The following is a 16,569-nucleotide window of genomic DNA, read 5'->3' on the forward strand; positions in this document are numbered from 1 at the left end:
ATTTGTACAAACTAAAAATAGTAATAAATGCTAACAAAACACGTACAAATTAAATTAACTATTGTTATTTACAATGACTTAATCATAAGGAAAAGGGCTGAATTTGCCCCGATCTATTGGAGAATAAAAACGTTAAAATGCATACAATTCTATTGAACCAGCGTGTATCATGTTACAAAATGGTATCACATTTGTAATAAGTTGTATTTAATAACATAGAAAATCACGACTCTCTAGGTCAAAAATTTGCTTACCTACGACCACCTAAAAATGCAATCACTGACAAAATCGTAAGGCCAAGAATTAATCCGATAAGCCAGAATAAAGTTGATGTGTTTCCTCCTATAAAAAATATTTTGTTACATATATATATATATATATATATAGGAAAACTCAAATTGGAAAAATAGGTCGGATCTCATATTCTTTAAAATAATTTGCAGAAGATCAAAATATGATTGAAGTACTTTCAATGGCGTTTTCATTTACTATAGTTTTTTCTATCAAATATTCTAAAACATCACATAAATACGCTGAAAGCTAGATAATTAAACAGTATTATGTAAATACAGTTGGTCAATATGTGATGTATTAGTTATGACATAATTAAAAACTATCTTCGAATGTTTCTGCAGAATTAAAACAAAGTCACTATAAACTAAGAAAGGTGAAATCTGATAGCACAATTTGCAGGAATAAAGAATAGTCTTTTGATCAAAGCTTGATTAATTTTTGCAAGTTTTCACAGGAGTTCCAAAATTTTTGTCGTAATTCTGTTGCATACATAGCAGTTGTGGCTATAAATGCTGTGATTGCTCAAGCTTTTAACTACTTTGCGCCTATTTACAAATAAGAAAGGGAATACTGTGATTATCACACTGTTTTAATATACTATTTCTCATAATTTGTAATGCTTTCTTTAAATATATTATTATTTATTCAATCGGTATCTTAAAGATTTTGCATTTTAAAATACATTCTCAAAAGCACAACACTGGAAAATCACTCCATTTTCAGCATGTTTTACTGCATATTACTTACTACTGACTTCAAATAAAGTTTCAGTCTCGCATTAGAAGCTAAAAAAATTCATAAAATCAATAGTTTCGGATTTCATCAGTACAGATGTCTTTCTTAGAAATATTGTATGTATCAGAACTTATACGAGGTTGAGCACATTATATTAAAACAATAATGGAACTCCACCACGTCGTTACTGTTCATACAGCCACGTCCGGTCATGCTAAGTCTGACACCTTTCACCTAATCCTGCAGCGTAGTTTCCATTACAAACGATTTTCATGTTTGAAGCACACCACTCCTCTCTGTTTACTTCCCATAATCTGTATAGTTTTCCAGCACTCGTTTCAACAGTCTGAATACACAGAAATTCATAGGCGCTGCATCCGGCGACTTGAACAGTATGAAATAACCTGCTGCTTAAAGTATGCGACTGTTGAATGGCTATGCCGTGGAAGTAGTTTATTTTCACGTGACATGTGTCGCTTTTTCAGACAAAGATCCTTCTCGATTACATTGCATTCTGTTGCCTGGGACAAATAAACGACTTTTGCAACTGACCACTGTGTCCATGAATCCTTACCTCTTACAAGACACTGCATTTTGCTTACCACTGCGGGGGTACCACTTGTTACACGTCTTTTCCTGGATGGTTCTGGTGCACCAAGTTGATCCATATTCCTTCTTTACAATGCCATTAAGTACAATGTTATCCCTGTCTTAGAAAATCCACATAATCGATCTGAGCATATATTTACTAAATGAATTTATGAATATATTGCGTTAGAAAAACTGTTACACACACTTCCCAAAAAATGATCAATTTTCGGTGGTAATATATTATCTAAGAAAGCGACTATATATTGGTTGTGGTTGCAACATGACTTACTTATTTGATATATATATATATATATATCCTTTCTTTTCATTATCAAATTCATCAAGCTGCGGCTGCATTTGTTTGTTTCTTCATGTTTGTAAACGTAAGTGGAATCTTGTATCTATATTCATTACCAGGTTGATGTTCATTTTTGAATAGCCTAATATATTCTTCCATTCGCTACTCACGCTACAATAAACTAGTTCTGTCTGCTTAGAAGAACGAAGCAAGTAGGCCTCATATAGTGGAGGAATGTAAGTAGTTTGTGTGATTTAGATGCATAATCATTTACTTACCTCAAATAACTTAAAATACTTTAAGTATTAGTAGTGAGTAAAGAACTATAGTAACGCTTGTTGTTAAGCACAAAGCTACATAACAGGCTAATCACCGAGGATATAGAAAACCAATTTTTAACTTTGTTGTCAGCAGTTCTGTTAGAAAGTTCCAAGGAACAGGAAAATAAGCAATCGTCTATGGTGAGAGCATCCACAAACATCAGAGGGCACTGCTGCTGAAATGCTACACACTACTAAAACCCTTACTACAAAATCCCTCCATGCAAGTAGTGTACGTAATAAAACCCCATTAGTTTACCATAGTCAGCTGTCTGGAAGTCGTTACATATTACCTTCTATATATTCTACGACAACATCCAGAGTGCCTAGTAATTATAAATTGGTGACATTTGATATGGAGTTTATAGTACTTGTGGCAGTTAGTGAAAGCTTTCCATTGTAGATCTTATGGACAAATGAAGAAAATTTAACTTGGTAGATGTAAAGCAAACTGCAAATGTTGTTTATGAAGAAGCTTTGCTATAATTTTAAAATTTTGAGATAGCGTTTATGTTCATGTTATTACTTTGAAATATGTGATTATTGTTAAACCTACATTGTTTTAATTAAGTATAAACATTCCCTATCAGTTGACGGGTATTTCAACTTGCAGTTATATAAAATTGATAGTTTTTGTATTGGCAACTTTAGTACTATTTCCAGAAACTAGTGAAATACATATCGGCTTTATAACCTTCTTTTACGGTTATATCTAGTCCGTTTTGTAACAACTAGAATCGACTACCTTTTGGTCCAAATGAAACAGTCGTTGGAAACAAAGGCTCGCCATAAAAATCATGCCCCGTCTTACTAACAGCACGAACAGAAATTCTGTAAATCTGGTTTTCCTTCAATCCTTCTATAAGAATGAAATTGTTACTGGGTTCAGGAAGGATTGCCTCCAGCGAGCCTAGAAAAGAAGAAAAAATGAACATTTTGAAAATAAAGCTTCTTAAAAGATTCAAGTTAAATCCTATTTATCTATCAATAAATGAAAGATTAATAAATATTTTATGAAAAATAAACAAAACTGCGAGCTTTTCACACTTAAAATCAATTTTTTATTTCTTCATAGCACCATGTGGGTTTATATTTTATTGATTTTCTTTTTTTCCAATATTAAGCTAGTTTAGGATTTCAAATCTCTTCAAATGGCTAAAAACCTTTTCTGATTATAAAATTCTCTCAAACTTATTAAAAATATGGAAATTTATTTCTTATCAACACACCTTTTTTGAGTGGTTACAAATGTTGATTACGAATTTCTGTCAAATATTTTAATTAAGGAAATTTGAAAATGACTTCTGATTTCAAACTTCTTTCGAATCGATTGAAGAATGCTGAAAGGGGTTTCTGAATACAAACTCTTGTCGAAAAGTCTATAAAATGTGGAAATATAGCTTGTGATTATAAACTTCTTTAAAGTGGTGTAAAGAACGTTAAAGTGATTTTTTATTGAAACTTCCTTAGAATTTTTAAAGAAATATCGAAAGTGGTTACTTTACTTTTTTATTATTAATTTTTTCTAATGGTTTAACAAATGTTAGAAGTGATATTTGATAAATATGACTCGCAGTTATGAAACCCAAGGTGACGCTGCATGATAAAATTATTGTTGTATCACACCTTGTTTGTCTTACTCAAAGCTCATTTTGTCTATACTTTATGCTTTGTATGAAAAAACAAAACTTACAAAAACTGTAATATAGCCATCTAGTTCACTTTGTCCTCATTTCAGGTCAGCGAAGTCAGGGATTTAAAAATTTAAATTTAAGTTGAAGAAGAAATCTGAGGTACAGGAGTTTACAATACGTAAATTATAGGTGATTTTAAAACATTATATACAATTAGGCTTAGTATTTGTAATAAAAATGACGTTACATAACAGACCTTATTTCCACATTCTTTTTAATTTGTGCCCTGTAGAATTCAAACAAAAAGCGAGTAAAAGAACATTTCAAACCTATGTTCTGTCTACCTTAAATTTTTCATCAGTCTAACTTAGATATTTTGTGCTGAAGATATAAGTAGCTGTTACGTCTCTGGTCGATTGTTAATTTCCGGTATAAATTCTTCCCGAGGAACTTCAGCGATACAAGTCCTTTCTTAAATAAAACTAGTTTATTATTTCTCAATACAACTTGGCAATACACAGAATTTCCACAGTCTCTTTAACTTCAACACACGCTATAATTCTCTACGATTCAAGCACTTTACTTACGGTCACTACCGCTGGCTTGACTCAATTATCTGTCTCTATATCTATCTGCAATTATTTGCCGGGCTTATATACTAAAATACAGGGCGCCTAGAAAAGACTAGAGTTGCCAGGAAAAGTCACAATTCTTCGAGAATCTCATGACGTGTTACCAGCGTCACGTTACTTCGCTGTCGTAACATAGCGTTTTAGATTAATTTTTGGTTCTCATAAGCCGGCCTAGTTGGCAAGTCTGGTATTGTTGAACAAAAATTATTTTTAGCTATGACTAAACAAAAATGGACTGCAACGCTTTTTTTTTCATACACCTCTAATTGAAAAATGTGCAATAAACAAATTAAGAAAAATATGGAAAAATAGAAATAAAACACCTGCAGTCTTGAACGACTTTTGTTGTGAATACTAAACATTTTCGTTTTCAATGCTTCATCAGCTTTTGATGTACAATACAGGAATTTTAATATGTGCTATTGTTATCTTTAACTAAATGTGGCTTACTATATTTATGTTTCAAAGTTTTTTGCTATTGTGATGTTTTTTGTGATTTTATAGTGTGAAAAAAATATTTCAAACATGAGCTCAAAAACTTAATATTCTACCATCTTACTTTCGTTTAACAACATGTCTATAATTTGTAGAAGATGGTTAAAAAATATAAATCATGGTTATAACTTGATTATCTCTGGGGTTCATTAGTAATTACATATTAATATAACTAAATTAATTTTTCTTCCTACTGACCATTACACGGCTGGCCGGGTCCATTTACTCCACAGTAGATTACTTCATATCTCTCTATAAAATGTTCCCAGGATGGACACCGCATTGTCCATTCCACGACCATTGTGTCTGAATTCGTTTGGTCTGTGCTTAGTTTTAATAAATCTGAAATAAAAATCTAGATAAACATAACTTCTTCTTTATGTCGAACATAAGGCTGTATTATCCAACATGTCTAATGTTTGTTAAAAACTGACTTCAGGAAGGTGATGTTAAATTTTGTATCCTTTGTCAGAGCATCCCCAGTTTTTTTCCGTAAATGCCTTCCAAAGTACAATGATTTCTTTGCCGAATTTGAATTTTTCAGGCAAAATATTTGTTTTGAGACTAGCTGAGCTATTAAAAGCAATAACAATAATAATATCGTAATATATCTGTATGATCTTGACCAAATAAAAACATATTTATGAAAAATGAATTTATTGAATGTAGAACCTATAATAACTTGTTTTTGGTTAAGCTTTTGAAAATTCATAAATCAACTTGGATATAAAGCAAATTTATTTATATTGTATTTCAAAACATTACTAATGAAAAGTTTACACAAACCATGTGTATGTTTATTTATAAGAATTAGTTTTGGATTTCATTACATAAGAAGATGAAGTAAGGTTAATGAAAGATAAATACTGACATTTATACTTTCAGCCCCTCGAACTACTTTTTTGTATCACTTCTAGTGATTTGATGAAATTTTGAACTCTCTTAATTATTAAAAGTAAGAATGACAGGATTATGAACATGCTAAAGTTCCTATAAAAACGAAATGTACCTGTAGTGGACATAATTGGGCACGAAGTTGTTGTCATGGGAGAACTGAAAAGGACTGAGTTAGCGGTCACTCCAAATCTGCATTTTAGATGTTCTGGCACGAAGAAGTATTTATCTCTGGAGTCTCTTTCTGCTATTTCCCAGACTAGTAGTTCCGATAAATTGTAACAGAACACAGTAAAACCAATTAGATTCTGCTGAATTTCCTCAGGATACACCCAAAATATCTGAAAATGTCCTTTATCCACAAACAAAGCTACCACGTCTTCTGGGGCAGGTGCCACTGAAAACAATCATTAATTGAGAAGTTGTTTTATTGTATCAAGTTTGAACAAGTACCCGTTTTTGTTTTCTTCAAGGTATCAGGCTTTTCTGAAATGATCTTATCTTTTTAAAGACTAGGAGGTACAAATCTTATATTATCAAAAAAAAGTACACCCGCTAGACATGTGGGAAGTCAGAGGGTAATGCAGAAAATTAATTTGAGCAGCAGTAATGCTGGGAGTTGTAGAGGGACGCTCGAAGCGAAAAAAAAATTAATATACATTTTTCTAATAAAACTATTAGAAACTTTTAAATATTATGTTATATTTATCTGCATCTACTCAGATAGGTAGACAAAATATAAAAGACGTGATATGGAGAAAAAATCTAAGCATAATTTTCATTTGTTTTTATAACTTTTTATTATTTACCTTTTATTTTATTTTATTTCTAGCCTAACTAGACATGATTCTTCGAATTTGGGCGGCGAAAATATTGCGGCCAAAAACGGTAACCGCTCCCAAATTTAGCCTGTATTACCCTTACTATTTCATAACTTAATGACTTAATAAACAGGTTGTACTTAGTTAAGCCTGAAATGTAATCAACACATTTGTCAGCTGTGAAATTCAAGTTCAGGAAAAATCCTTAATTCTATGAACAAGGTAAAATTAACATCTATTTCTATAAATTTATATAGGTGTGTTTCCAACAAAGAGGTAAAATAACTAGCACCACACATATGACAAAATAAGGGTAGAAACTACACTGTGGAAATGCTAGAAATTTCTTTTAGCACACAACATAGCATGGGTCCTATTCTTTAGATGTGGTTGGTTATTGTACAAAAATGTATTCTACCGTTTCCCATTTTGTACCTATTTACACCAAGATTTTCTAATTACCTTTGATCTTATCCTCGATAAAAATTTCTGTTTGTGCTTCAGAAGTTCCTTCACTATTTGCAGACTTCACAATGAAAGAATATGGAATTCTTGTTTCCAAGTCTGTAAAACTTGCAGATCCTGTAGTTGTATTGAGTTCCTTTACCAACCTTTTGGACGGAAGGTTCTTAGGCTGACAAGTCACGGCGTAATAGAAATCGGGTCCATTGTAATGTATGGGTAACAACCGCTGAAATCACATTCGCAGAAAAGACCCAACAAATAAATTTTGTGTAATAAAAATTCCCATTCACAACGACATTATATTTTAGGACAGTAATCGTATTTATTAACTATTTGTAAACATTTTCAAATAGTTGAATCACAAGACAGGATTTATTCTATAGCAACAAATTATCACATAAATATCGTGTTACCACACTTATAACTCAGCCACTGTGATGAGCTATGGTACCGAATGAAAGGCCTCGTTGGCAGCATCATGCAACACACAAAGTACATTTGAACAGAAAAAAAAACGTCAGTAAAATTATTCACAGTCATATTGGGCTGTAATGTTACAGAAAGTGCACAAACCAATAAATCACGCTTCGCCAGCTTGTCAAGACCAAAAAATTTCAACAAATTGTTTGTTTGTGAATTTCGCGCAAAGCTACACGAGGGCTATCTGCGCTAGCCGTCCCTAATTTGGCTGTGTAAGACTAGAAGGAAGGCAGCTAGTCATCACCACCCAACGCCAACTCTTGGGCTACTCTTTTACCAACGAATAGTGGGATTGACTGCCACATTATAACGCCCCCACGGCTGAAAGGGCGAGCATGTTTGGTGAGACGGGCATTCGAACCCGCGACCCTCAGATTGCGAGTCGAGTGCCGTAACCACCTGGCCATGCCGGGCATTTCAACAAATAGGTTTTATTCAAATGAATACCAAACGTTGGATATCTATAATGGAATATATTTTTTTCATTTTTAAAACGATGACCTGAACTTGTAACATGACAACATTCAGAGCTTACAACGATTGTTCTATTTAGTTAGCAAACTGTTCTAATGCTATCCAGGTGCATGACCATTCGTGTATTTAATCACCGTATTGAATAGAGTCTAGTTTATCAATAAATTACCACAAAATTAGATAGGAAAGATTATAAGTAAAGATATCTTTCCTGATTGTTCCATCATATGCTTAGACTGTGTATCTGAATTAGTATATGTAACTAAACGTAGCTTTTATTAATGATTTATTCAAGTACTTCACACTACATCAAGCAACCATATAAAATCGTTGTTTTTAAACTGATAATACCAACTACATACATAAAACAATAATTTAAATTATCATATATTTTCCTCTTTTAATGTTTTTCACGAATTTGATGAATGTCAGTTGTTAATAATTTAAGCGAGGCCTCGACAAATATTTTCATATCCAGGAGCCAGCCCAAAAACTCAGGAGCTTGATATGCCTAACTTAACTTCACTACTGTTTGTACCAGGAAATAGGGCCTGCATTAGTGCCTCGATTATTCGCGCCTCCGTTATCCTCGATTATCTGCGGTTTTTTTCTTTTCCCCAAATTTTCTCAAAATAATTATGACATTGCAATTCTAAACAATAATTTACAAGTTTTGGAGAAATTGTCGCTCAGAAATTAATTTTGGTTACAAAAGTTCAGGTGTTGCGTGATATCCGGGGTTTTCGTGTGCAGGATCTGACGTGCATTCAAATCGTAAGTCGGCCAGTTCAAGCCTAGCCTTGCCTCTTTTACTTTCAGCTGTTAAGACAGGAATACAAAATATTTGTAGCTTGGTTAATTCTATTTGATTAGTGATTAAAAACATAATATACAAAAACAAACAAAATGCGCATTAAGGTTTCTTAAAGATATCACTCAACTTCAGTTGTTGTCCGCTGTTCTATGGTGTACGGCAGGCGTCCTTTAACTACAGGTGCATGTTCAGGTTGTGTTGGGGTGTTGCCCAGTTACGCATTGTTCTCTTCCCTACAGATAATCGGTATATTCAGTCTGCTTTAACAAAGGCCTTTTCGTAATAATTCCCAAGTATAGATTTGTGCTAATTTTTGACATATTTTTCACAGGCGTTAATAGGGTGCGAATACACATCCGTGTCTATAGCAGAAAAAATTCCAAAACTTAGGAGCTAGGTACGCCTATGTTAGCGCTCAACTTGAACTAAAACTGGAACCAGCAATGATAAGAGAAATTATTATAGGAGAAAAAGTGGAATTGGACTCGTGTAACTCACGAAATTCGGAAAAAAATCGAGGGTGACCAACTGACTGACCAACCGACACTTGGCTTTTATGATTATGATTGTGATGACTTTTATAATTTTGCATGGTAATGTCATTAAACGACAGTAAAACGATTATAATTTAATACAAGGAACTTAAATATATTTAAAATGTTTATTTAAATTAAACAATGGGCTAACTAATGAGATACACTAGTGCTTAGATTATCTGCTGTTTCTGTTATCCGCGATTTTTTGCTTTCCCCGGATCAGCGCGAATAATTGAGGCAACAGTGTATATTTATTTACTTTCACAGCAACGAGTGCATGCTAAATATTACATGATATCAACAACCACTTGATAGTATTGCCTGAACTAACTGTTTTTGGTCCCGTCTAAGTCTAAACACGCGCACTGATTGGTTGAATTGAGAGGAAGAAGAAAAACAAAATGGCGCAAAATTAGTAACGTGTTGTGGAATCACAGCACTTCATTCCTGAAAAAAAACAAAAAACATGAAGAAGTGCTGAAATACTAGACGCCATGATGACATTTTTAGTCGCCATGTAAACCTGGCGCCGGCACTTGTCGAAGCCTGATTTAAGCACTCTCCAATCAAGTTGAGTAACATTGCACGTCATAAAACATGTAATATCCACATCAGAAGCATCTCCATACTTTGGAAATGTTTCAAGTTCAAAAACTATTTTACTTTTAAGTTCTAGTTCTAATTCCAATTTCTGAAATTTATGGTAAATACGTTATACTTTGCTGTAAATGTTACAATGAAAAAATGATTGCTAGCTGTATGTACATCATTGTTACTTTTTTTTACCTGTAGCGTACAAGTTTTGATGATACTTTTCTTCTTTTGTTAGGTATATTACATCATTACTTTGTGATATACAAGTATATATTTTTGATTATTTTATAGGTATCTTATATGTTACATTCTGGTTTTATTGTTCATATGCCAATTTTGAAGGTTATTTAATAATATGTACCATAAAATGTCCGAATATGTAACACGTTTACGCTAATCAGGAATTTCACATTGTGGGTTTTCAAAAAAAATCGATATCCAAGAAAATTGAACTAACACTGGAAGCTTATACAAGGACAAATTATCTTTTGTTTTGATTTAGAAACATCTAATGAATTATTGAAACTGGGGCCATTTTTATCAGATAATTTGAAAAAAAATATATATATATAAACATTAACGCCATCACAGTACAGAATTAAATTTAAAATATTCTGATTTTCAAGTTTATATATTAACTGTGTTACTAAACTATTATGTGTTTATTATAAAGAGTGCACTCACTTGCCAGTATATGGTAATATTTCTTTTGTCCTTGAAAACAGTCTCCTCGAATGCTCCGCTACTCGTATTCGGCGAAAGGTAAGGAACTGTACAAGTTAGGAAAAACAACCTAAACTTTAAAAACTTAAATATAATAACATTAGAAACTGCATCAGGTTTTGTAACGCTAAGCTTTATTGGCTTTTGGGTTTAATTACATAATAATTTCATTTTCTTTCAAGTTTAATTACGTTTAAGCTTAACGGTTTTCAAGTTTAGTTACCACATAATTTTACTGACTTTAGGCTTAGTTACGTTAAGACATTACAGATATTTTAACAACCTTTAGGTCCAGTTACATTAATATTTTCCTGACTTACGGTTTTAGCCACGTTAAAACTTTAAGATGAATTGCTTTAATAATTTATTGAATTTCACTTTAGCTAACTTAAAACTTTCCCCTTGTTCAACTTAGTTAAGTTAGATCTATAAGGAACGCCAGATTCCATAGAAAATCTAGTATAAAACACTTTGGCAATCCATTACTAAATCATCAACTATCTAGAGGTTATTTCATTATTTAAACTCAAATAACCGTCTGAAAACCTCATTATTTAAACACTACTGCTCTATCACCAAATATTTATAAGCATTCCATTACTAAAGTATTTTAGTAATAGAATACTTATAAATGTCTACAAAGATTATTATTACAAAACTATAATGCCTATCCAAAATAATACAGTATTAAAACTACTGACCCGTTTTTGGGAAGGTCTTACTAAAACACTACTACTCATCTGCGGATACTCCAATACTAAAATACAACTGACCGTCTGCAGACATTCTCTTATTTAAACACTACTTATTGTACAAATTGATCCATTATCGACCATCCGTAGAGACTCTCTTACTAAAACACTACTAACTATCCAATAATACTGCATGTACTAAAACACTACTGGTTAATTCACTGTATGCTGTTATTCAAGCTCCCCCTGGTGCTTGGTGGCTTAGCAGTAAGGCTGAGAGCTTATAACGCTAAAAATCAGGTAGAGTACAAATAACCCATTGTATTTATTACTATTATTACTATTTATTACTGACGGTATTTATTACTAAAATTCTACTGACCGTCAGGTTTAGTCTGACTTTCTGGCAGCTCCACAAAATCACTCCACAGATTGGTGGTAGAAAGTTTACATCGTAGGCGGATGTGGTGTTTGGTGTATGGGATCAGATCGATTAGTTCGTAGATTGTGGTACTATGTTGGATATATTTTACCTGGAAATAGTATATTAAGGCATACATCAAACATTCTACTCCACAAATTTGATAGATAACATGTTCCCCATGATGTATCACTATTGAACTGATGTCCTGAAGTCACTTAGCACTCACACAAAAAAAAGCATACCTCTTTTAAAATATGTCATAATCCGGCTTACTGAAGATATTTTTATTAACTGCTACTTCTGTTGTTCGTTGTGCTCTTGGGCACCATAATGAGTAATTTAACAACCGTTACTATATAACATTTTGACTTTGAGAAGGAGCTTTATAGTAATCATTACCTCATTACCTTCAAAATATGATAAGCAGTTTTACTAATTGTTACTTCCTTACATTCAAGACTCTAGTTAATTACTTTGCTATTCTTTACTACAGGTAAAGAGTGGCTTAATGGTTAGAACGTTGGACTGTGGAACTGAATGTCCAGGGCTGAAGTCGCAATACACTGCTGAACGCGCTCCACAGATGTGGGGGTATTATAACTGTGACAATCAATCTTGCTATTTGGTGAGGGATAGCAATGTAGGTACAGGGTGCTGCTGTTTTGTTGTTTTATTTCTGGTCAGCAATTGCAAATTAGGTATAGCTATGATTGAAGTTTAGGGAGTCTCTGAACTAGTCGTTTCCCATGTGTCACATAAGGTGCCGTTCAAGTAGAAATTATCATTAACAAGCTTTACTACAATACCATCGGATCTATGGTAATTCATTAATCATTCTCATGTTACCTTTTCTTCAGGAGTAAGGTAATTATCTTCATAAATCTTTCCTATGTCAGCCTTAATAAACTTGTTGATGATTTATAGTTAGAAACGAAACGTTATCCATATAGTTGGTCCAACTTATTCTCATTTTGATACATTAATTATATCAATAATATCATAATTGTAACACACCTATAAAAAATTGGAAAATTTTTAAGATAGTAGTGTGTGTAGGATTTATATATTTTTCGTTTTCACGTGATCTTTTTCGTGAACGGTAGGGTTTGCTTTTTTTTTTTTTTTCGTCCGTGCTCTTGCAGTAGTAACAAAGTGGCCTAATTCGACAGATATTAGTGTCTTATCTTCTTCGCAGAAAAATAGCATTTATCATGAAAAAAACATAGACAACCTAAGCAAAATCTGGTCTTACTACATCAATAACATAAAACTTATCAATAGAAACTTGGAAGATTCAGTGGTAAAGCTATTGGCAACAAGCCATGAGCACCAAAATCAAGTTCCTAAAACCATTAACGAGCTATTCTGATAAGACTTCTTGGATAAAATGAAATAGGTTGATGAATCATAAGGTCAACATATTCTGTTGGATATTACTGGTGAGCGTGCAGAAAGATAAAATAATATTATATGAGACACAATAATACAGAGATAGGACTCTGCCTCTTGAAAAGTAAGTCATCCATGTTGCTGAACTCTGGACAAACTGTACCAACACATGATATTACAACGTCGCTAAATAACTTTCAATAAACACACACACAATGAAAAATCCAACAAAAATGAAATTAATATTCTTAACTTTGTTTAACGCAAACTGTCGTTTATTACGAGACATTTATACTAATGTAAATAAAATAACGACCTATAGCTCAAGGATGTATCTTTATTGACTCAATCTTTGCCTATTAAAGCTTAACTAGCTGGTTAATAAAAATGAAATTGGTCATTTTTACCATTAGATGTCGTGCTGAACTCGAATATTTTTATTTAGGTTTACTTCACTTGCATCTAACCTTTCGATTCCACTATTGTACAATTGAGTAAGTTTTGGTTTTACAACAAAATAAAAATAGAAACTGTTTCAATCTTAGGTATTTTAAGAATTTTCTGCTATAAACTGTACAATTGATGTAATCAAACAATTTTAAGAAAGATGTTCTTACATTTTCAAAATAATGAAAAATCACTCGATCCTCAATTTTTAATCTAGGTGTCAGTAGGTGTTGTGAAAACCTTGGCTAATTAAGATATATATAGTAAGCATTGGAAGATAGATTTCCACTAATCATAGATAATTACTAAATTACCCAATCTTTTGCTCAGCATGCTGGGATACTTAATGGTAAAGTAATTCCAATAAAATACTGTTTGCATCAGCGCAGCATCCACTTTCCTGAACTACGATTTTTTGTCTAAGAAAACAAAGTAATATTAAAAAGTGTATTTACTAAAATCCCTAATTTCTATTACTTATGTGTTTCATGCGGAATAGTTATCCACATTTTTGTTTTTCTTCTTCCATTACAACAGTGCCAATTCACGGGTAAAGTATGAAGACGAAGTGTTGCATCAAGTATAAAAAAAATCGTAGTTGCTTGCGTTAACTTCATAAATAAAATTATCACTTATATTAGATTTATACTTACACTGTGTGCCACTTACAAATGAAAGTAGAAACCAGTCGTTAGTAATAGAAACACTAATATCAATGTAAAGTGGGCTAAAATCCAATATGAATTAAATTGAATAACATTTAATGGTTCTTCTGTTAAGACTTACCCACCATATTCTGTCGTTTGTTGTAGATGTTCTTGTGTACTGAAGTTGGTAGACAAGACTAATGTTTAATATGAAGAGGTCAGTTGGAAAATGTTCTGGTATTTTCCACGTTAGCTTAATTGTCGTTGCTGTGCGTCCCACGATCTTTAGATGGCGTGGAGGGTTCAGTAAAACTGTATGAGCAAAGAGAGACTTTATGTAAGGCCAGGTAAACATTGATTCAATGTAAAGATGGCAGAAGCCAACATATATTAAAAAATTATCTCCAAAAATGACCAATAAAACAAATCAGCAGGTATTATCACTTACCAATGACCTGATGACACTGCTTTAATGCGTCTCTGTTTTAACTGCATACAGTTATTAAGAGTAGAACTTAATCCTACTAGGTAAGTTAACTGGTAGATTCAAATTATGAAGGATCGAAGTTTTAAATTATTCTGAAAATAAAAAACTGTACATATCTGGAATGCTGTCTTTGATATTTTACGAGACCCGAAACAATGACACCATCGTAACGCAAGTTTTTAAGTGTTCTCTTTATATATATATTATCGCATCACGTAATGACATTTTATGCTAAAACAACAACTGACAGCAAATGTTAATCGACTAGACAAAAGTTTAACCCATTCATTGCGGCTGTCGCGTATACTGGTCGGACTTTTTCATTCCGTAGACTACTATTGTGCACTATATGGGATTTCGTTGAGATCATGATTGGTACTGACGAGAAAAGACAAAAAATGATTGATCCATTGTTCGGTAATAATGCTTGGGTGAATGGAGAGTGCCACAACTCTCACAAATAAAACCTCTTACCGGTTTACGCGGGAAATTTAAAAATAAAATCCCATAAACGGCAAAACCATATATATTTTATCAATTCCTAGCACAATACAGGAACTCCAAAACCAAGATAACAGTATCATACTAATCATTAGATTAGCTATAGAACACCTAACACCATTACTACCACAAATCATATAATTACTTGTACTTCCACAAACAATACAGAACACAGCTACACATATAATATAATTTTCGTAAAGATACATAACCTGACAACATAAAATGGACATAGCCCTGAAAAAGAAAGTGATAGACATCCAAACCAGCTCACTTTTAAAACTCGAAGAGAACATCAAACAACAATTCAGGAGGGAGGAAGAGGTCTACTAAGTACCTGACCCTCCCAGGGCGCCAAGACCTAAATCCCGATGATTGCGAACAGCCGCAGTATGCAGAAGAAAACATACCAACACATATACGTGACAGCCGCCGTAAAGGGGTTAACAACCATTAATTTTAAAGGCATTTTAAAACACTAACCTAAACTATAGTGATCCACATTAAAAATTTGGTCAATTTTCCCAAGAATGTTTTCCTCATGAAGTTTTACATTAAATTCAGATTGATATCTGTTATATGGAGGGAAAGTGAACGCTGTTATGTCCTTACATATTCTGTTTTCACCCGGGTTTTCTGTACATGGGAACACCTGACGTGTATTTCTGAAATGGGAAATAGAATGTGCATTAAACCATTAAGTTTCAGCATACGTTTCTATATTATTACTATACAATGATTTATTGCATGGCTTCTAGAAGCATCATAGAATAAATAAGTTCTATTTTTAATTGGAACTAATGATACTGAAAATAAATTAAACATTTATATTTGTTCATTTCGGTGAAATAACCAAGCAGCTTTGAAGAATGTTGAACATGTGTAAGTAACCAGGTGACAATAACAAATGTCTTTTTGTATGTTATTTGTTTCATGATTTGATATTAAATTCGCTACTATATAAGCGTTAGTTTTTATTACTTGTGAAAGTCTACTGTTAAGGAATCGAGGTGAATATTTTTTCATAAAATATATAGTCTGAAAACTGTTTTATTTTAGTTTTCAAACTAGAAAACCTTACACTATTATAACGTATTAAATGTACGTTGAGTACTAGGAATGATAAACTTCAAGCCTACTTTTGAACTCTCTAGAGCAAGGTCACATTTTCAATGTTCGTCG

The 16,569-nt window shown here is 32.7% G+C and overlaps 1 protein-coding gene across 1 annotated transcript in view; it reads right to left on the reverse strand.

Annotated features, from left to right (window-relative positions):
• The window catches only part of LOC111085741 (cytokine receptor-like), a 37,437-nt gene that overhangs the window by 4,482 nt on the left and 16,386 nt on the right, over positions 1-16,569 (reverse strand). The window contains exons 5-13 of the mRNA XM_022385732.1: positions 15,871-16,052; positions 14,539-14,711; positions 11,875-12,025; positions 10,762-10,847; positions 7,177-7,405; positions 6,009-6,290; positions 5,198-5,341; positions 2,984-3,148; positions 255-342 (exon numbers count right to left, since the gene is read on the reverse strand). Coding sequence (XP_022241440.1) covers positions 255-342; positions 2,984-3,148; positions 5,198-5,341; positions 6,009-6,290; positions 7,177-7,405; positions 10,762-10,847; positions 11,875-12,025; positions 14,539-14,711; positions 15,871-16,052 — 1,500 coding nt within the window. The remainder of the gene's footprint in view (positions 1-254; positions 343-2,983; positions 3,149-5,197; positions 5,342-6,008; positions 6,291-7,176; positions 7,406-10,761; positions 10,848-11,874; positions 12,026-14,538; positions 14,712-15,870; positions 16,053-16,569) is intronic.

This window comes from Limulus polyphemus, unplaced genomic scaffold (genome assembly GCF_000517525.1).
Source record: "Limulus polyphemus unplaced genomic scaffold, Limulus_polyphemus-2.1.2 Scaffold587, whole genome shotgun sequence".
NCBI classification, from domain to species: Eukaryota; Metazoa; Arthropoda; class Merostomata; order Xiphosura; family Limulidae; genus Limulus; species Limulus polyphemus.